We start from the raw sequence: 27,003 nt of genomic DNA, 5'->3' as shown, positions 1-27,003 counted from the left end.
CAGGCGATAGTAACTGGCTTGCAGCTGTGAACAACACGCCCTCCTGCACAGCCACTATACTGCACGAGGCAAAGAAAAACAAGTACATTTATTATGTCAGTGAATTAGGTATGAGGTCTGTGTAATATATTTCTCAACAAATAGTGCAATTAGAGACAACAGATAAAAATGACACTAATTAATGAATCACATTATACTTATCCATAGTTGAAATACTGTATTTACTCGAATATAACTCGCCCTTGCATAATCCTTGCACCCCTGATTTTACTTTTAGAAAAAAGAAATTAAAAAATTTCGCATATACCTCGCAGATGAAAAAAAAGCTAAAATACGTTCACGTCAGGCGATAGTAACTCGCTTGCAGCTGTGAACAACACGCCCTCCTGCACAGCCACTATACTGCACGAAGCAAAGAAAAACAAGTACATTTATTATGTCAGTGAATAAGGTATGAGGTCTGTGTAATATATTTCTCAACAAATAGTGCAATTAGAGACAACAGATAAAAATGACACTAATTAATGAATCACGTGTCCCCTCATACATAAACTATGCTGTATAGACTCAAGCAAAACCATATGTTGCACCGGCAAACACAATATCTAACTAAAAACCAAGGGCGGCTCGTGCATAGGCACTGCAGAACTGCAGCACCCCCAATTTTTTTCGATATATAAATATAATTATTAATTTATATTTGCTTGTAATATTTAATTTTATCATCATCAATCCTATCTAATTCTCTGATTTTGTATAAACAATAATAAAAATCCATCTTGTAGCACTTAGTAGGGCAAAGGACTCTAACAGCACTGTGTTTACCACAGTGTCATATTGGTACGTGCGCAAGCATATGCATGTCATCAATGTCTTTTTTGCAGCACTGTCTCTCCATTAAGTGAGACTAATATACACCGATATGGCTCCATCCACATGACAAGTGGCAGTGAAGTTATTTGCCGGTACGATTTTGGAAATAGCTATCAAGTATTCTTACAAAGTTTTCTTTTGTGAAAAAAATAATAGTTCCATTTTCTCGCAAAGTTATATCGCTTCTGGTGTTAGTTGCAGAAGTATTATTTGATTTGCTATATCGTATTGCAATATTTGTGCATGAAAGTAATATTCTATGCAGTGATAAGCAATTACCTTTTGCAGCTACAATAGGATCAGGAGTCATGGATCGGATTTCTTTCTCAAGGACTGTTGTCCATCTTTCTGACAGTGAAGTGTGTGTGTGGGAGGGGGGGGACTACTTGGTGTTTTGCTTCTTCCTTTTCTCTCTTTTACCTTGCGGTGTCGAGGATTTTTCTATTCATTTAATTGCAACTACACAAGAATAAGATGGTTAGCTCTAGGAGGTACAAGGAGGTATCCTTGTGTATCCTTTGTCTATAGAGGCATTGAGTTCTCAAGGCTGGTTTGCCTTCTTGTGGGATGAAAAACCCCAGATAAACTGGGGAGAAAACCCTGCAGTCCACACCCGAGACCGGCTAACTTGACTATGTCTGAGAAAGATCCTAAGCTCCTCACGTCAGCGAAGGGAATCGAGCCTGGGACACTTCTTTCCAAGGCATATGGTTACGAGGGGCATAGCCACTCAGCTAACCGCGCGGACAACTTGGTGTTTTACGCCGCTTGTCATAACTGTCCTTTTGTATGGTTGCTATAATACTTCCCAGGCTATAGCAATGGGTAAACAGTTCAGATGTCCTCGAAGAGTTAAAATAAACAAAGAAGCTACAGCGTTAAAGCTGTCAGGCTGGCTTACATTGCTCAGCAAAGTTATTAAAAATATTCTAAGAATTGTGTAGATAACAGTCTTGGTGCAGATGAAACAGTAGTTACATATTCTGTATCTATTCTTATCTCTATAGAGAAGATACCGTAGTCTTTTGGTTGTATGTGTATGGTTGCTGGTGATAGAGGAAATGTCCAGAAAATTAGTGATAATTATTTTGTTTATAGGACAGGTTCGGATTTGTGTGTGTTGTGCCTTATAAGCATTTGTGTGTGTTTTGTGTGGATGTATCTTATAAACAACGCAATTATCATCTATTTTCTGGTGCTAGAGGAAGTGTCCAGAAAATAGGTGATAATTGCTTTGTTTTTGTTTATAAGACAGGTCGGATTTTGTGTGTGTGTGTGTGTGTGTGTGTGTGTGTGTGTGTGTGTGTGTGTGTGTGTGTGTGTGTGTGTGTGTGTGTGTGTGTGTGTGTGTGTGTGTGTGTGTGTGTGTGTGTGTGTGTGTGTGTGTGTGTGTTTACAACACACACACGAATGCTACATCCCAGCACCTTACAGGTGCCTGAATGCAGCATTCGTGTGTGATGGGGATACTATTTTAGGAATAACAGAAGAGACGGGAGAGGAAGAGGAGTACTACTAATGATATTAGATGACTTAAGTCCAGTTAGAGAAGAAACGCAAGAAAATAATATGGGTAACAATGGCCCATGTAGCAGTGAGTTTGAGTCTATCTGGTGTGAAGTGGATGTTAACAGAATGAAATATATGGCGGGATGTTGCTACAGACCTAGCAGCTCAGTTGCAGGGGACAAAGAAATGCATTTATCCTTATGGGTACCAAACGAGTGATCATTACTGGCGACTTTAATTTTCCAAGCATTGATTGGGTAGGAGAGAAATCTCATGATAAGAAAGAAGAACTATTTATTGAATTGTTGCGCGATAACTTTCTCAAGCAATATGTGAAAGAAGGAACTCGATGTCAAAGAGTGTTGGATTTTCTCATAGCCTCAGAAGGGGTCTCTGTTAAGAATATGACTATTTTACCACCAATTCGTGACAGTGGTCATGCTGTGCTTTGTTGAGGAGTATCTAATTCTATTCATGATCCGACTAAAATAGGCCAAATGCTGAACTACAAAGCTGGAAATTATGGTCATCCTAGGAGAACACTATCTTTGGTCCCGTGGTATCAGTTACTCAATGGGAAAAATGTCGGCAATGCATGAGAATTTTTGAAAATGTACTTAAATGATTCAGTATCTGAATGTATCCATAGGGTTTGACGAATAAATAGGGAGGAGTGAAATGGATGTGCAACCATATTAAGCATGAGATCCACAAGAAGATGATGTGGAAAGAATATAGTGAGAATAAGAGTGAGAGGAGTTATGAAATATATATATAAAGCTCAGACAAGGAAATTAACGAGTACTGTGGGGAAAGCTAAATCGGAGTATGAAAAGAAATTGGCCATGCAAGCGAAAGGCAATTCGAAAGAATTTTATCGTTAGGCCATAAGCAAAAGAAAGAATGAATGTGAAAGAATAACTTTATTAAATGCAGATTGTACTGGAGTGTCGAAAGCTAATGAGGTTTCAGTTAATGATTGCTCACTTTGCTAAGATATATCAACCAGTTGTATGTAATATGGTGCTACTGCTACATTTGGCGAAGAGTTAGAGGTTCATGAAAATGAGGTTGAAGAGCTATTGCATAACTTGGATAAGAATTTGCCTTAGGGACAGATGGAATATCAGTCTGTTTGCTAAAGGAAATAAAAGGCCTAGCCAATTCAGCCAAATTGGTTTTACTAATGCCAAACAATTTTAGGCCACATCATATTCAATAAAGTAACGACCTCTATCCTTTTTTTTTTCTGATGCTCCTGGACTTTGTGTATAGACATAATAAATTACCACCTAGGCTATTCTTATAATTATATATGCAATATCTTTGGCCTTGTTAGAACTATCTGTTTTACCTCCTGAGACATGCTTAAAGGTCCGAAAGCAAGCATAGTTTTCCACCCCTTCGCCACATACATAACCGTGTTCAAAAACATTCGCATCTTGATCATATTTGCATACCATACCTGAACTTTCACACACATTTTTCCCATTCCTTCCTTGATGATTTACTTTTCCTGACTCTCTGGATTAGATCTCTAACAAGAAGTAATTTTTCCAGGCTCCTGATGACAAATGAATTCAAGTGCTGGCTTCGCTCTAATACAAGTCTATTCTGCCATCAAACTCACTACACACACATCTAAAAACTCTCATCCATTTATTCTACGCACATCCTGCGCGTGAATTCATTTGCTATCATCACCGTCCTTCTTAACTAGGTACTATCATATCTGGGTAGAAAACCTACGATTTTTACTCTCTCACCTTTCTTTCTTTCTCTCTTATTCCAACAGACCTTTCATATCTTCTGCCATACTATATCACTACTTAAATTATTAGTAATTAAATTACTCGAAGCATATCAAACTTCTCTAAACTACGGAATCAATCGAAGTTTTTACACATCCCAGAAATACGAAATAAACTGCCTTTTGAATGTAGGAACCTTACAAATTACTGTAACCTGAAAAGGGTCCTACGGATATACTATAAACGAGAAATACGCACCCTACATGTCTTACAAACTTATTGAAACGTTATATATTAATTCAGGATTTTCAGTTTAGTGATGCGTAATGACATTGCAATTATTGTGTGTGTTTTCCTCCCAATAGTAATCTTACCAACTGTGTGTGCGTACTTTCTGCATTCCCAACACTAACGCTACCAGGAGGTAATTTATTTCCTATATGTAATATTTTACATGCAGGTTCAAAGTACTGATAACATTTATATTTATATTTTTGTATAAATATTCATATTTACATTTATATTTTTACATCTTTTCCGACCTTTACATCCATAATTTTTCTTATTATTTTCCTTCTTATAGCCCTTTGGTAGGAAAGACCTAGGTTCCATTCTTGTCAGTGACGTGAGGAACCTTTATCTGGTCTCTTTCAAGTAAAGATGAGTTATCTGGTGGTAGGTTTTTTCCACCCCGAAACTCTGCTTTTTCGTACCCCAGAACAGGCAAACGGCCCGTGAACACACGCATCTACAGACATAGGACACACCGGGGGGGCATAGCGCCAACCACCTTATCCTCGATACGGTAGCAGATAAATGGTGAAAATCTTCGCCACCGCAAAGTTAAAGAGGATGGAAGGAATCAGTCATTTATGTTACATTACAACGATTGGAAGTTGACCTTATTGGCGAAATTGATTCTGAGTAGTACTTTTGGATGTCTGTTTTCACATTGGCCACTTATCTCCAGAAGTGATGCATGTTGCATTAGGGACATCTGGATGGAGACCAGTAGCTAATAGTCGTAAAGTATGTGATCAACAATTCTGTTGAAGGTGCGGACAACAAATGCATAATGGGGATTCCAGGATATGGAATCTCGTAGGTAGTGTCTTAATTTTCGATGTCGCGTTATAGAGTGTTAAACAAGGAGACAGCGTCTTTTTTTCAGCCAGAGTCTGCTTCTTATATTTGTCAAGAATCCTTTTGTTACTGATCCATTTTTTGATGTTTTCAATTCATTTTCCCACAAGTTTAGGCTTATTTCTTCTGCAAGTGTTTTATATCAGATTTCGAGTACTTTTGGTAACTTGTTTCTAGCCGTTTGTTTATAGTCACTTCTTTAGCCTGCTGGTCGGCTCTCTTTTCCTGTTACCCCAGTATGTGCCTTCACCAAGCAGAACCTGATATCCCATTCCTTTTCAGTGACATTCCAAACCAAATTGCTTGCCTGTTCTATTAACGCTTGTATGGTTGTTTTGGGTTTTTATGCTGTCTATAGTGCTTCTACTGTCACTGTAAATGGCTGCTGTCTTTTGATGAGAGGTGTTGAGTTCTAATTCCTGGAGATATATTATTATTATTATTATTATTATTATTATTATTATTATTATTATTTGACACCTCCAGGGAGTCCAAAGACTCATCGAGGGAGAGTATGCCAACATCATCGAACGATTGGTCCTCTTTCAACTACTAACCGCGCTCAAACTTACTTAACTGAGCCATTAGTAGCAGAGGCTCTACCAAACGACCAACCTTTGCCGGCAATATAAGTGAATGGAATACAGCATGTTGTTCTGCTTGGTTGTTTGAAGAAGGGGAATGCAGTCTAGAATAGCTGGAGTGTCTCTAATATGAAATAAAAGAACAACCGACATTCCCTTCGATTTTGCTTCTGTCTGTGTATATAGGGAAATCATCACTTTCAGAGCTTTCTTTCTCTTTAATATATGTTTTATTTGCTGGGTGAGGCCACCTACTGTAGTGAAGCGAACGTTGGTAGCAATTTGGATCAATGTTGGAATTTCTGTTATAGCTTCCGGAAGTGACCTCATATAACAGAGAACCTTTGCATTTTCAGGCACATCGGTGTTAGACCAACAATAACGCAACCTGCCTCGAAAGATATCGTCCTGTAGCTTTCAATTATTCGTATCGCTATTAAGTGCTGAATTCTGGTTAGCTTTTGTCAGTTTTTCTTTGATTTTAGGCAGGTGCAGCATAAGATATCAATGGTAGTATAGCTCCGGTATATATTGGTTTCAGCGCTCGTTGGCCTAATTCCCACTTTATCCTTGCCGACTTAGCTAGAATTTTCGACAACACATGAGATGTGCTTGTTAAAGGTAAACTTTGCATCTATTGTTACTCCTAGGTACTGTAGGTACTTGCCACCTCGAGAATTTCCCCTTTTAGGAAGACCGTTACAGGTTGTTTTGATTTTTTATGTGAGATGTGGGGCACTTTAGACTTGGTGCTATTGAAAGTAGCTTTCTTCTTCCTTGACCATTACTTTTAACTGTAAGCTTTCGCGTCCCCGAATCATTATCATCATCGGCCTATGACTTTTATTTCAGTAGTGAAAGTAAGTCTTAATAGCCATAATTGCGGACAGCCTCGTTTGACTTCTTTCGTTACAGCTGTGGTTTTTAATGTCATGGCTTCTGTCTGTAAAATAATTTATTGTAAGGTAGAGTAGCCTTTTTGGACATTTGAAATCTCTTAATCTATTACGGCATCGAAGACTCTTTATACATCGAGTGAGACCAGTAGTACGTCTTTTGCTGTAGACTGTCTTCTGTGAACCCTTTAATCACCACAACTGCTTCTACTCTGCTTGATTGAGGCCTAAATGCATATTGATTGCTGCGTTATATGTCTCGTGAGTAGACAAAGTGCATTATTCGGTTTATCAGAAGTTTTACTAGTACCTTACCAGCAACATGTATGAAATTGATTCGCCTGTATTTACTAATTTGGTCGGGAGTTTCTTTTCCTGGTTTGATTATGGGTATAATTTTAGAGCTTTTCCATAACAAAGGAAATGACCTCTTTTTATGCATTCATTGTAAGCTGTTGTTATGAATTCGGGGAATTCGACAAAAGCTCTTAAGATAAGATCGCTGGTTATTCCGTCCTCACCAAGAGTTTTTCTTGGATTCATTGATCTTAATATTGACTCGATTTCATTAGTTAAAAATAAATCGTCGTTAGAAGTGTCTATGTCTGTTTCCATTCTTTATCTGTACGTTTTGTGGATTTCTTCGTCTGTTGATTCGTCGTCATCAGGAATAAACTGCTTTATCGTAATAGCTACAATATCTGCTAAGTTTAAGTGTAGGAACCGACTGCTTTCTTAATTGTTGATAATATAGGTGTTGCCTTATTCTTGCTTGCTGCTAATTTATATATACAGTTCCAAGGGTTCGATATGGCTGAAAGAGTACAAAATTTTTTCCATGGTTCTGTATTCTCCTTTGTAATTTTGGGCTGATAGTTGTATTTGGGATTTATAGTAGTTCTGTCTTCTACTTTGTCTTGATTATTGTATGTTGTTTGACTAATCGTCTGAGTGCGTTTATACATTTTCTTAGGTCTGTAAGTTCATCGTTCCTCCAAGACGCTGATTTTCTTCCATTAATGTTTAGCTTCTTGGTTGTTCTGAGTGTTTTGTCGCTGGATTTTTTTCAGACCTGATAAAAGTGTAGATGCAAGCAAGTCTATATCGACTTGTGCTGATTCCCAATTAAATTCTCTTTTTAATGCTTTTACAAATATGTCTACATTGAATGTTGGTGAAATACTTGATGTTAATGCGACGGTTCGTCATGTGTATTCCGTTTAAATTTTTGTTACTGATGATGAAACTTAATATGCGATGATCAGAACAGTTTTCCTCTTCTTTGCATTGCCATTCAGAAACCCGTGATATAATAGGATCATTTGCTGTCGTCAGATCAATGAAGTTGTTTCCTCTGGTATTTTCAATTGATGGAGTATACAGCCGTCGTTTAGTATGTGTAGGTAATTTGATGCTAAAGACTCTTTCTGATTTTTACCTCTATTGTTTGTGCTCTCGTTAAACCATAAAAGCGAATGGGAGTTACTACCCATTCCGAGAATTAGGCCAGTACTTGATGGTAAAACCCATGATGTTACCCATTTTCCCTAAGTCGTATTTTATGTCAGTATGATAATCTAGATAATTGGTTCTCAACCTTTGTGAGACCTCGGCCACGAAATTCTTTTTTTTTTTAAAAAAAAAGGCAAGTGCCCTGTCTCAACCAATTTTCTCTTAAATACCTTTCCAATTTTTTTCTAAGTTCATACATTAAACTATCATAAGTATATATAATTAAATATAGCCTAATCATAAAGTGTATTAGTACACTTATTTATACGTTGTGTCGTGTTGACAAATATAAAATTATATTTAAATTAATTATCAATCACTGGACTAATGAAATCTTGTAGCATATTGTAGTTTCCTCGGGCCAACTTCATTAATCCAAAAATTTATAATATTATTATAAGTAATTACGAGTGAATGCAGACTTTTTCTTCTGTGTACTGGTAGTTTTCCCCTCCTTTTATAGGTCGTTCTGTAGGCTATTTGTTACATCACAAACACCTTCAATACGGGATTTCTTAACACCAAAAATAAACAAAGTCCCTTGTCACTCATTCATATTAAAATTAAAATCTGTAAGCCTATTACTTTTAAAAAATCACGGCACTCGGGTTTCGAAACAAGCACTTATTAATTGCAATGCGAACTTGCGAAGAAAGTATTCAGTATTACTAGATTAGAGAACCGAATACAGACTGCCTTGATATTCAATTTCAGTGGAAAATTTTCTTTATACTTCCTTGCTGATTGTCACTGACATTTGCAGCACAGATGTTATTTCGTTCAGTTTTAAGAACAGAGGATATGCCACCTATTATTGTAATCAGCTTGCAAGCAATTTTTATGATCTGTCATAAACAGCGAATTCCCCTTTCCAGAATGTTGAAAGATTTCGATGTGTGAAAATTCCCAATCATTCATGAATACTTCCATGTTTAAAAATACTTGTTGGTCACTGACATTTGCTACACAGATGCCAGTTAGGCGTTCTGGGTGTGAGCTTTTCGACACATTCATGAATATTATTATCCTCAGAATATTTCCACTAAATAAGAATCAATAAATCAGCTAACGCCTTTTATTCCCTTAAAGGGAGTAGGCGAGGCCTATATACCCTATCTAGCTTTTGGAGACAGCCAATCGGAGATTACTGGCCCATGTCTATCACTTGAGGTGGTTTGCCGGCCTCTTCATCGGTGGATGAAGATGCTGTCAAGCAGGTGCTGCCATCTCTTGTTACCTAACCGAGGATATGTTGCTGTCTGAAATAATGTGGGTACTGCGGTCGATTTTCTTGAGTTTACGGGACGAAAAACCCTAGTATCCGGGAGGAAAAATCCGTTTGCCCGTTCCAGAGATCGACTAACTTGGGAACCGGTCGAAAATTGGCTTAGAAAAAGTTCCTCTAGTCAGCGACTAGACTTGACCCTAAGTCTAATTTCGAGCTACCAAGCGCAGAGGACGCAACCGCCACTTCCACTGAGCTACACAGGCCTATATTTCCTCTATAAAATATTTATTCATGAAAAATGCTTAGAAAACTACAATGACTAATTCCAGAACTTCTCTCTGCCTGGTATAATTGATGCCAGGGCCCTGCGGTTGAGAAGCACTGGTCTAGATACTTACTTGTAGCAAACGTTTTATTTCCGCTGTATGTAATTTCGAAAAGTACGGAGCCCTCTGCTGTACTGAGAAATTAATATTGCCTCGACTTCACGGTTGACGACGAGTATTGCAGCTCTCGTTCTTTCTGATTCTTTGGGAAATATTTTATAATTAGATGAAAAGTCTAATATTTCGTTGTTGATGTTATAAGGTTCTTATATTATGATAGTCCTATATATATATATATATATATATTTTTTTTTTTTTCTATTTATGAGTTCTAAGTTATTTATATCCTTGATAGAGCATTGAAGATTTATTTGAAGGGATGCCAGGGAAGTAGCGCTGTTTCTTCTAGCTTTATTACTGCTTTTCATAATCTATATTTTGAATTTTATAGCTGGCTATAGTAATTTATGTCGAGCAGTCTCTGCTTAGTGCCATGTATTTGGAGTCTTTTTTGGTTTGGCATGCTTGTTATAATTTTGGAAATTTATGCAGTTCATCACGGACTCGTTTCGTGGACACTCGCTGAACTTGTGTTCCATAGGGCGAGAATGGACAGGTGGTTTTTCCCTTACAGTCTCATGTATGATGGTGGAACTATTTGCAGTTTAAGCACCATAGTCTGCACAAAGGCAAATTCTACACAGCAGCGTTTTAACACCGGTTTTCAGCAATTTAGTCCTCACCGTTGGATTGACTTCAATAATTAAGTTTCTCTTGTTCGTTTTTTATTTGTCATGATGACCTTCTGTGTCATTTTTGTATCGCCACTGAAGAGTTCGCTCTGCATGCGTATTGAGTCAATTGCATTATTCGTATCGATTTCGCTGGGAATATCATATATAATTAGACTTGGAAGATGTTTCTTGCTGGGATTTGCTATTAACGCGTCTTTGCATTCCTTAGAGATTTCGTTATTTAGCAAGTCTATATCGCTCTTCTCTTTGAATTCAATTAAGACTCCTCCGTTATTAATACTTTTCATTTGTGTGATTCCGATTTTGATTTTTCTTGGGTCTATATGTATTTTTTTTCTTTTATGATATTTTTGGTTTCTTCACTGTTTAGTTGAGCTATCGGTTTCACTATTTATTGCAATTATTATTTTCAGATTCGTTTTGTTTTTTGAAATTTTTTTAACGACTTGCGAGTACTGCTAAGTAGCCTGAACTACGTTAGCCTGTTCTGCTTGCTTGTTTGTAGTAGACTGTAGTTCTTCTGATACTTTTGTTTCGGTTTTCATTTTATTTAATACTTTCGTTAGTTCGCTCACTGCAGTTTGTATGTCCTTTTTAAAATCATATCTTTAATTACCAATTACTTTGGCAAGTTACACAGTAAATGGGGAGCCATAATTTTTCCTTCTAAAACTGTTAGTATCCTCTGTCCTGCTGAACCTCTCAGTACATGTCCTGCCAATCTCATCTTTCTCTGGATCATTTCCTGTAATAAAGATCTCTATGTTCTCATTCTCTGTGGGACATCTGTATTTGTCACATGTTCTGTCCATGGGATTTTCAGAGTTCTCGTATGGCACCACATTTCAAAGGCCATTATCTGTTGCCTTACTCTCTTCCTGAATATCCAGGTCTCACTTACATATGTGAAAATTGGCCACACTAATGTTCTTATAATTTTTTTCTTTGTCTCTGTACTCACAGAATTTCTGAGTAGATCTTTATTTTTCCACAAAGCGTCTTTAGCTATGACTTCTTATTTTTATTTCTTTATCTTGCTTTCCATCTACAGTAAAGTAAGTGCCTAAATATTTGTATTCTGTTGTATGTTCAATTTTCATATTGTTTATGAATATTTCTGGCTCGGATCTGCTTTCTTTTGATATTTTCATAAATCTGGTCTTTTTTCTATTTATGTCTAATCCAAATTCTTTACTTTCTTCAATTAGTATCTGCAGAAATTTGATTAATTTGTTTCTGTTTTCTGCTATTAGAATGGTATCATTAGCATATCTAATGCTAATGATAATACCGGCAAATGTTGGTCGATTGGTAGAGCCTCTGCTACTAATGGCTCAGTTAAGTAAGTTCGAGCGCGGTTAGTAGTTGGAAGGGGACCAATCGTTCGATGCTGTTGGTACACTCTCCCTCGATGAGTCTTTGGACTTCCTGGAGGTGTCAAATAATAATAATAATCTTAAGTATATGATCCTCTATGTCTAATGTATCTAATATATTGAACATAACAGTAGTTGTTATTATGTTTTACCCGGTCAAAAGCCTTCCGAACGTCTATGAAGCATATCTAAATCTTCCTATTTCTTTCAAGTGACCTTTCTATTAGTATTTGTAGTTCCAGGATAGCATTAATGGTTCCCATTCCTCTTCTGAAGCCTTTCTGTTGTTCACTCAATTCACCCCTTGTGGCTCTTTCAATTTGTTTGTTAACAATGGTTAAAATAATTTTAGATGAATGGGATATTAGTCTCACAGTTCTGTAATCGTAGCAATTTTGTGCATTATGTTTCTTTGGAATTGGTATGCAGATACATGTAAAAACCTCAGGTAATTGTATTGTTTTATATATTGAACATAACAGTAGTTGTTATTATATTTTACCCGGTCAAAAGTCAGATATCCTGAATGGATTCCACTAAATAGTTGTTTATTATTGCCAGTCAAAGCTTTCAACAGCTCAGTTGGAATATTATCACACCGAGGGGATTTATCATTAGGAAGATTCTTGATTGCGTGTTCTCCCTCCTTTCTTGCGGGTAGAGTGGCATCTGTTGTTACGTGTAACTTAAGGTGTCGAATCATCTAACATGTTACCATTATCATCATCATCATCATAGAGGTCTGATAAGTACTCCACCCATTTTCCATTTATCTTTTCCTTATCAATGAGTATGTATCCATCTTTGTCCTTGATGTTATTAGACTGTGTACGTTTTGCTTTTCCATTAAATTCTTTCACTTTCAGGAATGCTTCTCTGGTTTTGTTCCTATTTTGTAATTCTTCTATCTCAATGAACTGCCTATTCATCCAGTTTTCTTTCAATCTTTTACATAACTGTTTGATTCTTTTATCCAAAGTTTTATATCTTAACCTTTTTTCTTCATTTGCTCCTCTTTTCCATGTTCTTCTTTCATCAATAAGGTTGATTACCTCTTGAGTTATCCATGGGTTTTTCATTTTTTCTTCTTGTTTATTGATGTGGTTTTTAGCAGATGTTATGATAGCTGCTTGTAGTCTCTTCCACCGAGAGGGTTCATTTTCGTTTTGCAACTGTGCAGACAGCAGTTCTCAAATATTTTCATTGAATTTTGATTTTATTATTGGATTTTGTACCATTTGCAGATCTCATTTTAGGGGTTGACTTCTTTTAAATTTTATTGTTTACAGGCGAATATTCATCTTCATTAAGACTGGTCTATGATCAGATCCACGGTCACTACTTGACATTACTTTTGAGTTCCATATTCCATTGAAGTAACGTTTTCTGAATACAATATAGTCTAATTGATTTTTGTATCTTCCATCCGGACTTTTCCATGTGTAACTTGCTTGGTTTTTGCTCAAAATAAGTGCTAGTTATGATGAGACTGCGCTTGTTAGAGAAATCAATCAGCTTTTGCTCTCTTTCATTCCGAATTCCTAGTCCAAATGGACCCACGTGTGTAGATGTTCTCTCTGATCCAACTTTTGCATTCCAATCACCCATAGCATAAAAAATCGATCTCTCATGTTTCCAACTTCCTTTATACACCATTCTATTTCATCATACATGATATCTATTTCTGCTTCCTCATTCTGTTCTGTAGGAGCATATACTTGAATGATCAGCATATCTCCAGGTTTAGATTTCACTAGAATTGCCATTACTCTCTCTGAATTTTTGATTATATGGATATTGGTTTTATTTGTTTTCTTCTCTACAATAAACACTACGCCTCTTATTGATATTTCACCACCTGACGTATATATTTTATATATATTGCCATTTGGGAGTTTTGACTCAAAATCTGATGATCCTTTCCAAAAAGTTTCACTTTTTCCTAGTATACTAATATTCGATCTCTCCATCTCTCGCATCAAATTAGCCAATTTCCCGCATTTATTCAATCCACTTACATTCCAAGTAGCAATATTCAAGCAATTTCTGCGTCGAGTTTCTTTATAGCGGCCCCGGACTGACGATATCGCAGGTCCTGCTATATCACCCTGACACCACCGTTCCAGGCATATTGAGTCTATCCGGTTTTAGTTCCTTTCTGTGTAGACATGATGCTTTACATAGAGGCATTTTTTACAGAATGGGCCGCCAGAACCATCCAACCCCCAATATGAATGGAGGACCTGGTTAGCAGCTGTCGTCGGTTAGCAGGTCCCATGGACCTAGCTGGGAGGCCTACAAAGTAGTGCCACCGATCATATCCCTCATCCATCACCGAGGGAACGCCCCAATGCGACGGGACAGCCCAGCGACTGGCTAATACGTGTTGTTAATACTTAATATATAAGCATATAATGAAGAAAATGAACCATAATATGCAGCATTGGGTTGTGAAATTTGTAAAATACATGTTCGATGTCACTCAAGGCGATTATTGTATGTATGTAAATTTTTTATAGATCAATACAAATTATTATTATTATTATTATTATTATTATTATTATTATTATTATTATTATTATTATTATACATACATACATCTTCAAGGCCCCACCTTTCCTAATTGGGTTGGGGACAGCAGCTGCAAGAGGAACTTCCAATGGTCACGATCCTCTGCCACCAAGCTCAGTTGTTCTGGTGGGACTTCCAAACGTGTCCACCGAAGGTTTTGGATATAATCTATCCAGCGAGTCCTTGGCCTTCCACGTGGCCTCCCACCCTCTGGCTGGGCAAAGAGGGCCTACTGAGGGAGCCTCTCTTGTGGCATTCTGGCCAGGTGCCCATACCAACGTAACTGTAATCTCTCAACAGGGAGACGCAACGGTTGAGCATTGAGGGTTTCCCGAATTGCAGAGCTTCTGACCCTGTCGAGTCTTGTCAGCCCTGCAACCCCTCGAAGGAACCTCATTTCAGCCGCTTGGATTCGTGTCCGCATTCTTTCAGTCATTTCACAACTCTCATGACCATAGGTGAGGATGGGGACATAGACTGTATTGAAGACATCCAGCTTTGCCTTCTGGCTTAACTCCTGCTTCAATACTACCGAACGGCCAAGCTCCTGCAATATTGCGCTTGCTGAGCCAATCCGAGTATTTAGCCCTACGTCACACTTTCCATCACTTGTGAATGGGGTTTCCGGGCGGGAATTCCTTCCCGCCCGTTCTCGGGAATTTTTTTCGTTTACCCGTTCCCGAATCCCAAGAAAATTTGGTCGGGAAATCGGGAAAATTTTTAATAAATTATTTTTTTTTAAATCATAAATCATATTTTAATATTTTTTTTATAGATTACCGTCACGATGAGTAAAGAGTATAAAGAATGTTGGGAATATTTTAGAAAAGATAATGAAAACGAATCAGCTCGTTGCCAGATATGCTCCAAAACTTTGCAATGCAAAGCATCATCAACCAGCGGTCTACATAGGCACCTAGTATACATTCATAGAATGAAAAGGAAAAAACAGTCTGAATTGAATAATCATGAGCCAATGCCTTCATCTTCTAAGAGACAAACGACAATTTTACATTATGTCAAGGGACTTGATTTAGAAGAAACCGTAAGCAAATTAGCAGTCTTTGATGGGATATCAGTCAACACCATCACAAAAAGTGAGTTCATTACGAAAAGTTTCACAAGCAAAGGAATGCAGTTTCCAAGAAGTCCATCTTCAGTTACGACAGCAATACATAATTATTATACTAAATTGAAACAACTATACATCCAGAAATTGGAAGTAATCAAATGTGATAATAAAAAACTAAGTATTTCAATTTATTATTCCAGTTGCAAGAATCGCAGATACAAGAATGTTCACGTATACTGCAATGAGACCTGTATGAACCTTGGTTTAATAAGAATACATGGAAACTGTCCTGAGGAAAAAGTGTTATCCTTGCTTCAGGAAAGATTAAAAAACTTTCAGTTAAAACTTGAAAGTGATGCGGTAGCAATTACAAGTGACGGTGCAGCTGTTATGGAAAAATTCGGAAAATTATCACAGACTATTCAAAAGTATTGCTACAACCATGCCCTACATCTAACTGTAACAAAAGTATTTTATGTTAAAAAGTGGAAAGGTGTGAATTCAATACAAATTCTGAATACGATAAAGATGATAACAGTGATTCTGAGTTAGTTGGTGTGGCCCGAGCTGATCAGTATGATTTGCGAGATGATCTATCTTCGGCAATTAGCAGCGTACGAAGAATTATGAACATATGTAAATATTCTTCAGTAAAAAAAATTCTCTTTTGCAGCAAGAAATAACCAAGAGTGAAAAGAGTGACTGGAACACACTGTACAGAATGATAGAGAGATTTTTAAAGATCGTAAATCCGATTAATACTTACGAGAGCTGAAACTCGATCACTTATGGAAAAAAAGAGTATTGTGAAATATTGAGAGGTATGTTGAATTGCTAGATTAGCAGTTGAATCCTTTAGCAATAGAGAATCTAATATTCTCACAAGTGAAGGAATTTTTAAGTTCCTGTTCAGTAATTTAGAAAAACAGAGTTCTTCAATGAGCGAAATGCTTTTAAAGGAAATAAAATTTGAATTGGTTAAACGTAGAAATAGAAATCTTGTGTCTCCCACAAAGCACTTGAGTAATATTAGTAGTTTATGTGATACCTTGTCAAGTAAGAATGAAATTGGACGATTGGCGAAGTCATTAATGGAAAGACTTTTTAAAGGAACATTTACAGCAGAAGAAGTTCCAATAAAAGAAATAAAGGATGTCCTTACAGAAAGTTCTGACATTAAATCAGAATCTGATCTGAAGAGTGAATTGACTAAAGCAATATCAATTTCGACATCAAAGCCTAGCCCTATGCATGCAGACAAAATATTTGCTTCTCTAAGGAAGGAAATGAGCGTATATGAAGCAACGCATTCTCTCACTCTCAACTTGAAGATGCTTTTAGACGCACTCTTAACAATTCGACCAACGTCTACAGAAAATGAAAGAAATTTTTTCACATCAAGTATATTTGTTACCAAGCGAAGATCACGATTGTCTTATCGGGCAATTAATGCCCTATGTTTCTTAAAGTTTCATTTTAAAAATGACAAATAAAAACTATTTGAAGTATTTTTTTAATTTTCAAACGAATAATATTTGCATTTGTTTTCTATTAATGTTTAATTTAATAAATAAAATATTTAAATGAGATTGGGAATGTTAATGCATTATGTGATTTATGTAAAAACTCACTGTATACTATAAGGTTTGGTTAAATAAAGTTTGTATTAATTACATTGTTTAGATTTTCAGAAAAACCTGAAATATAACACAAACCTAGCAAAAATGATAGCGTAGTGACCCTTGTTTAGCGCGTAGGGCAAGAGATGCACTAGTCTTGAAATTCCGGTCGACCTCCATTTAGTAAATTTCATTTACTCGTTTTTTGCTTCTACCGTTTACATATAGGAGTGTCTCGAAACCTCAGAAAGACTGCGCCGGGGTCACGAAACCGGGTTGCCCCACCTTCTCTACGGCTTTTCTGTTTATTAACATTTACTGTTATAACGATTATTACAGATGATCAACGAAAATTAAATAAAAAAGATTATTTCGGGAATTCTCGGGAAATACGATTTCCCGTTCTCGATTCTCGAAGGGTCCGAAATGTCGGAAATTTGGAAACACTACTCGTGAATATGGACTCAAGATATTTAAACTTCTCCACCTGCCTCAGTGGAACTCCACTCACATGTAGAGTGCACTGGGATGGTCGTCTTGAGACCACAAATGTTTTAGTTTTGGCCAAACTGATCTTCATTCCAACGTCTGTACAAACAGCTGCAAATCTATTCAGGGTCTGCTGGAGGTTATCTGTGGAAGAGCTAAGCAAAACTAGGTCATCTGCAAAAAAGCAGATATCTAATGCTACATCTTCTAATTTTGACACACTCACTGCCTCGGCTGTGCCTATCAATCCAGTCCATAAATATTATGAAAAGGAGGGGTGACAGGACACACCCTTGGCGGAGGCCAACAGAGACTGTGAAAGGTTCAGACTTTGTGCTGTTTACCCTGACACAAAACTCCGGGCATTCATACAGGAACTTGACGGCAGCTAATAGTTGGCTATCCACTCTGTACTCCTGTATTACTTGCCAAAGCTTATCCTGAGGAACCCGGTCATATGCCTTCACCAAGTTCACAAAACATGTGTAGGCATTCTTGGCATATTCCTAAGATTTCTCGAAGACTTGCCTTAAAGTGAAGATTTGGGTAGTCGTGCTTCTACCAGGACGAAAGTCACATTGTTCTTCCTGTAACTTTGACTCAACTATGCTCCTGCACCTTCTTTACAAGCACCTAGCATATGCTTTTCCAGGCAGGCTGATTAGAGAGATGTCACGACAGTTGCTGTAATCTTTCTGGTCTCCCTTCTTGAAGACTGATAATATTATGTCTCTCTGACATTGCTTTGGTGCTCGCCCAGATATCGCAGCAGCCTGACACACCCGAGTCAGCCAAAGAATGCCGTTTCGCTCTAAGGCTTTTAGCATATTTGGCCGAATTTCATCATCACCAGCAGCCTTGCCTAATTTTAGCGAGTTTATTGCTAAATGGACATCTTCTGCTGTGAGACTAGTCATCGCTCCGATCTGCCCCTCTTGGATGTCCACAACTGCTGGGCCACCTGGGTTAAGAAGACTCTCAAAGTATTCCCTCCATCGGTGGAGGATATCCTTCTCGGTTGTTAAAAGTGCACCATCAGGGCATTAATTGCCCTTGCTCTGCACGATTTCCTCCCTCGAAGGCGGCGGATGGTCTGCCAGAATACTTTGTTTGCATTTGCATAGGATGAGTCTAACCTTTTTCCCGAAGGATTTCCAAGCTTTCTGTTTTGCTGTCTTTTCTGCCTCAGCAGCAGCTTTTCGTGCCTCAGTGTACTGGAAACGCATTTCAGTTGACCTGACCCTAAGCCATGTTAGGTAGGCCTCCATTTTTACCCAGAAAGCAAAAGAACAGCAAAAGGATGGGCAGTACGAAAAGGTATCCTTTTCGTACTGCCCATCGCCACGTCGAGCCGCTTTCTGCCGCTGAATGAGAGTGCAGAGGCAGTGACAGCAGTTCTGAACAGCTCCCACTCCTCCTCAATATCTGCAGTATCCTTGGGAATTTCTTTGAATCTCGAGGAAATATCATCTGTAAAACTCTTCCTCACAGCCTCATTTTGTAATGCCTTCCATTTCACGCAATATAGCTGCTTAGGCCTACCAGCGTTGATGGTAGCATTTGGTTTCTGAAGCCGAGAGTGCAGACAACAAAGGTTGAGAGTTCTGCCCCTCTCTTCACACAAACGTCCAGCACTGAGGAAAATAGGTCTGCTGAGACTATAAATAAGTCAATCAAACACTTTTGTCCAAGTGTATCCCTGCACCAGGTATACTTTTGGAATTCTCAGTGCTGGAAGAAGGTATTCATTATGGACAAGCAGTTAGTACAGCAGAAGTCGCATAATTTCAACCTATTCGCGTTAAGGTCAGGGTCTCCATTCCTTCCAACCACACCCCGCCACGTCTGGTCATCTGTTCCAACATGTGCATTGAACTCTCCCATTAGCAGGACTGATTCCATGTGTGCCATCCTGTCAAAAGCAGCGTCCTCTTCCTCTAGGAAGGCAGAATATTCTGACTCCAGATTAGGTGCATAGGCTTGCATCACAACCAAGTCGTGATTTTTAACACACATACCTGTCCCCCAATGGAATCCACTCAGCAACACAGTCTTACAGCCGGGGCCTTGTGAGTATCCCCACACCCGCCTGAGCAGACATTGTCGGGCTCACACCAGAGTAGTAGAGCTTCCACCTCTCATCCAGGTGGACAGTTCCAGAGCTCTCCTCTTGTTCGAAGAAAGCCCGACTAAATCTAGTTGGTAGCGCGTGGCTTCCTCGACCAATTCCTTCTCCTTCTCTGTCAGAGAGATGTTCCAGTTGCCTAAAGCCATAGTCTGATGCCGTTGTCGTTGCCATTTCCGTCCTTTTGCAGAACCATTTCTTTTCGCTTCCCCTAAACACTTCCCCAAACAGCTAGCGGGTCCATCGATGAAGTTTCCTCTAGCCGAGTGCTGAGGAGTAGTGTCTAAGGGAGACTATAACATATTTTTCGAACGGATCCCTCTGCTAAAACCCAAACGCGTCCCTTGGTAACCCGCGCGATGGACAATGCAGTATGACTATTGTTTGATGACCTGACCATGTTATAGTGTTCGGTAATGCCCTGTTTGCATAAGACGAAATAACACAACAAAATTTGACCCCTAGCCATCGAATACTCTAATAGCACTCGGCGGATGGAGCAAGAAGAGAAGAAAGAAGGAAGAGGATGGACTAATATAACAGATGTATATTACATGAAGTAAGGCATGGTCCAGCATCAGGTACCTCGGGTTTGCCACGCCCATACGCACTAAATGAGCCCCTGAGCAATATTATTATTATTATTATTATTATTATTATTATTATTATTATTATTATTATTATTATTAAGAAAGAGAGAGAGAGAGATCTCCAGGGAGTCAACGACTGATAGAGGGAGGCCACATACTACACGCACCAACTATCATACTTATTCTTAAATTCGTTCACACTGCTTGCACTCAAACTTCCAATGGCAATCCATTCCAATCATGCACCACCCTATGAGAAAATATTTAGCCCTCACCCGCTTCTTAGTGACATTCGTTCTCAGCTTCCAAGGATGCCCTCTTGTCCTTTCCCCACTCTCCATAAATTGAAAAATTCTATTAATTGAAATTCTGTATGAATCAGAAGTTTATAAGTTTCAATAATATCACCCCTCTTTCTCCTGTTTGCTAGTGACTGCAGTCTACAAATTCTTAATCTGTCTTCATAATCAGTATTGGGCAATCCTGGAATGATTTTAACACACTTCTTTGCACTATCTCCACTGTATCAGAATCAGAATTGAAACCAGGAGACCAAATCTGTACACAGCACTTCAAGTGAGGTCTACTCAAAGCATTCTAAAGAGGCAAAATGACATCCTTATCTTTACATGTGAAAGTTCGTTTCAGCATTGCAATTAACTTTTACATTATGGAAAATTATGGAGACAACTACCATGTTAGAGCAAAACTTTAGTTTAATATAAACGAAACTGAACCCTGGATGTTTCGATCTTCATATCAATGTCATCATCTGGAGCATACACATATATATATATACAGATAAACAAGCTGCACTACAATCCACGTGGTTTGGTAAAGTTATTGAACAACCGTTACAACAATTACTGGCCTGACCTCTGATGAAAAAAAAAAACCTTTACTACATCATAGCTAGTGTCCCATTATTATTATTATTATTATTATTATTATTATTATTATTATTATTATTATTATTATTATTATTATTATTATTATTATTATTATTATTATTATTATTATCTATCGTATTACTATTTATTATTATTTAATTACTATTATATATTATTTATTACTATTTATTACTATTTAATATTACTATTATTATTGTTTTTATAGTTTTAATGTGGTTCTAACTCCTGTTTTTAATTTAAAAATGTCATAAAGAAACTCTACTTGTCACGCTGAAGACAGTGACATATAATTCATCGAAATCGGCCAAGTGGAATTTAAAATCTGAGTGTGCTAAAAAAATTGAAGCGTACACCGCGGTTGCTAACGAGTACAGAACAAAGGACGTCGCTATCTTTGCAGCTGTCCAGAGGAAGAAAGAAGAGTCATGAAGTGCAACAAATGTCAGAAGGAATTGCCGTCCGACGGATGTTACATAACCTGCAGGAAATGCCATAGGAATCTTCACTTTACATGTTCCGGACTTTCTGAAACAACCCGGCAACGCACATCCAATGCCAAACGAGAAGAATGGAAGTGCCTAAACTGTAGAGAGAACAAAGAAACGCCACCACCCACGACTCAACTGATTACGCCGGAGGCAGAATCGGACGATGAACTGAACAGACAACAAAACACCGGTGAGTCTTATAATTTGAGTTCCGTTAATTTATTACTAGAAAAAGGTTTAGAAAATATAAAAGCCAGCTTGGTAGATCTTGTCCAAGAACTATTTGATAAACAAAATAAAGAAATAACAAAAAAAATTAGCGAATATGAAGCGTTTGTTAAATTTAATAATTCAAAAGTCGAAGAAGTCTTACAAACGGTAAAAGACATTAAAACCAACATTAACGCATTAACTGAGAGGCAGCACAAATTGATAAAAGACACATCGGAACTCCGTCAAGAATTTAATTCCCTGAAACAACAATACGAAGTTTTAAACCAACAACAACATAAAGAAGACCTTGTCATAAACGGTCTTCCAGAAACCGAATCCACAGAAAATCTCAGAGACGTAGTTCTAAAGTTAGGCCATGCAATTGACATCCCCTTACAGCATAATGATATTCAGACCATAAATCGGTTTCCCAGGAAGAACAGAAAACAAGGTTCGCCACGACCGGCACCAGTCATAGTTCGTCTGACAAGCAAGGCTACAAGAGACAATCTCATAAAAGCCAGCAGACTGAAAAAACCAGTAGTCAAGGATTTAAATGCATCGCAAGACAATACGCCAACCTTTCTATCTGAGTATTTAACACCTTTCAATCAGAATCTATTGTACCAAGCAAGAAAGGAAAAAACAGAAAAATAGTATCGATTTTTATGGATCAAAGACGGCAAAATATTCTTGAGAAAGTCACAGACTTCAAAGTCTATACAAATAAAAAGCTCGGAAGATAGAGACAGGTTGCCAGAGTGAAACAAAAGACTCTAACTTAGTTCAATAAGAAGATCTCAACACAACAAAAATGAATGTGAACCATCAGATAGATGTAATTACACCAGAATACATCAGTAATTGTAATTTCGAATCTCTTGATGAATGGAAACAAAACACAGTACAAGGGAGAGGTCTCACAATCTTGCATATTAACATCAGAAGCATCCGAAAACATTGGTAATTCCTCAGGCTTATCTGAGGAATTACCCTGATATTATTGATATATTGATTCTTAGAGAAGTATCCATAACTAATGACGAAGCGACTGCTTTCCAAATTCCAGGCTTCCAACAACATAGATCATGCCGCCAAACAAGAAGAGGGGGTGGAATACTAATATTTATGAAACAAAAATTAATAGCAAAAGAAATGGCCTATCAGTTTGAGCATGCCGAAACCCTCTGCCTCGAAATCATTAATACCACGAATACACAGCATCCCATAATACTAAATGCTATTTACAGGCCACCAAACCTAAACATGATAAAATTCTTACACGAACTCAATTGCTGGCTTTCAAGCCAAGAAATATGCTCAACCGAACACCTAATGATAATTGGCGACATAAACATAAATATTGCAAATGAAAACCAGAACAACACTGTACAATACCTAGACACACTATCCATGTACAATCTAATACCAACAATAACATCATGTACTAGAGAAGAAATATTCGGAAATATTATCACTGCCTCCTGTCTAGACCATATAAACGTCCGAGCATCACCAAATAGTTACACTGCATCTGTCATAAAGTGCAAAGTAGCAGACCATTACTTCACCGCTCTAAACCTGCACACCAAGACAATACCCATGCAATGTCCCACAGAAGAAAAACGACAGAAAACAATAATAGACGAGGAAATAGTCAACCACGAAATAAGATAAACAGACTGAGAACACCTGGCATCAGATTCAGCAGATATCTTATACAACAACATTAAACTCACACTGGAGGAAATATATAAGAAAGCTACAAAGAAAGTCCGAATTCGATCAAAAGCAGCACAAAATCCTTGGATAACACAAAACTTAATTCTAGAAATACACAGAAAGGACGCTTTATGGAAAGAATTAAAGCAATATCCAAATAACACAAATTTAAAAACTGAATATAAGATAACAAGGAATCGCCTTACAACACAAATCAGAAATGCAAAAAGAAGCTACTACAGAGACAAACTAACCTCCGCACAAAACAACATGAAACAAACCTGGCATCTGATTAATGAGATGCTAGATTCTGTTCCCAACACCACTGCCTCCGAAACCATAAAACACAGCTTCATGAAAGACGCAAAACCTATCCAACAACTAGCAAGTGACTTTAACCAATACTTTGCAGACTCCATCCAAGAACTTCACAGAAATATTCCCCCAATCACAAAACGAGGCCCTCCACTTGGACCGCGATCAAAACAGACATTATGGTTCCAAACCATAAAAGAAGCAGAACTTCTCTCAGCAATACATCAAATCAAACCAAACAAAGGCCCAGGAATATATGGTATCAGACCTAAAGATATAAAGCAACATGCAACTAGCTTAAGTCCTACCCTACTAAAACTAATAAATAAAATATTTAAAACAGGACAGATACCAAGTATGCTAAAGACCGCCATAATTACACCCATATACAAACAAGGAAAAAGAAATTTAATCAGCAATTACAGACCCATAGCAACATTACCAATTATCAATCAAATTATGGAGCGGATCATACTGAAGAAACTCACAGCATACACTGAGATCTTTAATATTATCCCCAAAACACAATATGGTTTTCAGAAAAATAAGGGAACAACATCTCTCTTGGAAGACTTTACAGACGTAATTAATACCACCTTAGACAAAAACAAAATAGCCATGGTAGTCTTTATAGATCTAACCAATGCATTCGATACACTTACACATCAAACCTTGTTAGAAAAGCTGAGGCATGTTGGAATAGACGGGCCTCTTCACAGGTGGTTTACAAACTACCTCCAAAATAGAAAGCATATTACACTTATCGGATCAAACCGAAGCAGAGAGCTACCAGTAACCTGTGGAGTGCCACAGGGAGCTGTACTCTCCCCAACTCTATTCAACATTTACACGCACGATATTAATCAGTTACCACTCAAAGGTAAGATATTCCAGTACGCAGACGATACAGCAATAATATCCATCCATAATAACGCAAGCATAGCCCAAACAAATATGCAACATGATATAAATCTGATCATAGACTGGCTCACGAAAAACTCCATACACCTAAACTCAGAAAAGACAAAATTAATGATATTCAGAAATCCACTGACTCGACCAGTTGATAACAAATATATAACCATCCAACATCCACTTTCCAACACAAAAAACACACAGAACAGCAAAACCACTACAATCACTCAGGTTGAAACAATACGATACCTTTGAATTTACCTCGATGCAGATATGAACTGGAATAGTCATATAAAACATCTACACAACAAACTCCGAACAATAAGTGGCAAACTCTACAGATTAAAAGACATAGTTCCCATATGCCTAAAAACACTAATATACAAAGCACTATGCCAAAATATACTATTTGTTTATCATGTCTGGGATGTAGAAGTTTCGCGTGGCCTTTCCGTAGTAATTATTGTATTTATATGTGATATAATTAGTAGTCTGAGGTCTTGTTATACGGTATGTATTTCTAACTGTCCTGTAGTTGGCATCGAAGTAATGTTTTAGCAAGGCTGCATAGTGACATAAATGTGTTGCTTTCTGTGCACCCTACAAATTAAATAGATTAATGTCACTACAGTACAAAATGACAAAACTGATCTTTTGGGAACAAAGAGAAAATCACGACCTTATAAACATTGCAATGGCAGAACACAAAATACTGACAGCAAAACATTTATGTCACTATGCAGCCTTGCTAAAACATTACTTCGATGCCAACTACAGGACAGTTAGAAATACATATCGTATAACAAGACCTCAGACTACTAATTATATCACATATAAATACAATAATCACTACGGAAAGGCCACGCGAAACTTCTACATCCCAGACATGATAAACAAATTACCTTTTGAATACAGAAACCTTACAAACTACAATAGCCTGAAAAGAGCTCTAAGGACATACTACGAACAAGAAACACGAACCCAAAATACCATACAAACTTAATGAAACACAATATATTCGCTCAGGCTTCCAGTTCAGCGACGCATCAGTACATTCCAATTTATTGTGGGGGGGGGGTTCGCGCGCGTGTGTGTGCGTGCGTGTGCGTGAGAGTGCGTGTGCGCGAATTTCTCAATCATAGATTCCGTAGCATCCTAACACAGCAAAAAAAAAAAAAAAAAAAAAAAAAAAAAATACATAATAACCAACTGGTGTCATCCTCAGATAAGCTTACATTTAAGCTTCGAGGATGAAAGGAAAAAAAAAATAGTTGTCATCCAAGATGTATCATATGTAACGAAATGCATGTAATGTATGTATCACAAGAAAACCAATGTATGTATTATATGTAAATATCACATGTAAACAAATGTAAGTAATGTATCATATGTAAACAAATGAATGTAATGTATATAATAATTGTAACAAATGTATGTAATGTATATAATAACTGTAACAAATGTATGCAATGTAAAAAAAAAAAATTATCTTAAAAGTAAATCATGAGTTTACACCGTATGTTTGTGAAAATAAGGACACATAATATTCAGATTGCATATGTGTAAATACTGTTGTATAATCACACCTTTTCAAACTTGAAAAAAAAAAAAGTAAACCACAACATGTAATATAATATATATATATATTCGGTTACAAAATTAAATTGGCTGGAGAGCAACATGTTTATATATATATTTATATATATATATATAACTGTGATTATACATATAAATTTCAACCAATTGGTATGGAATAGTTACCAATAAAGTGGTGATCTTGATATGAAGGTCGAAACGTCGAGTGTTCATTTTGGTTTATATTAAACTAAAGATCGTTATATATATATATATATATATATATATATATATATATAAACATGTTGCTCTCCAGTCCAATTTAATTTTATAACCTAATACTACGGAGGCCAAACTGTGGCTCTTCTTAACGTTTATTGCTGCTCAACTAACAAACAAAAATTTTTGTAATTTTTCTTAATTTTCTAGCAGACATGGGGCGATC

General features: G+C 37.3%; 1 protein-coding gene across 1 annotated transcript in view; it reads left to right on the top strand.

Moving 5' to 3' along the window:
- The window catches only part of LOC150107750 (uncharacterized protein F54F2.9), a 304,144-nt gene that overhangs the window by 258,740 nt on the left and 18,401 nt on the right, over positions 1-27,003 (top strand). Inside the window, exons 11-12 of the mRNA XM_090392180.1 lie at positions 15,300-15,621; positions 16,518-16,997. Of these exons, the coding sequence (XP_090248306.1) occupies positions 15,300-15,621; positions 16,518-16,997 (802 nt within the window). The remainder of the gene's footprint in view (positions 1-15,299; positions 15,622-16,517; positions 16,998-27,003) is intronic.

The sequence above is a fragment of the Typopeltis vanoorti genome, chromosome 4, assembly GCF_054136105.1.
Source record: "Typopeltis vanoorti isolate ZY-2024b chromosome 4, IOZ_Tvanoo_1.0, whole genome shotgun sequence".
NCBI lineage: Eukaryota > Metazoa > Arthropoda > Arachnida > Uropygi > Thelyphonidae > Typopeltis > Typopeltis vanoorti.
The sequence above is the reverse complement of the archived record's forward strand: the minus strand, read 5'-3'. Positions and strand labels throughout refer to the sequence as shown.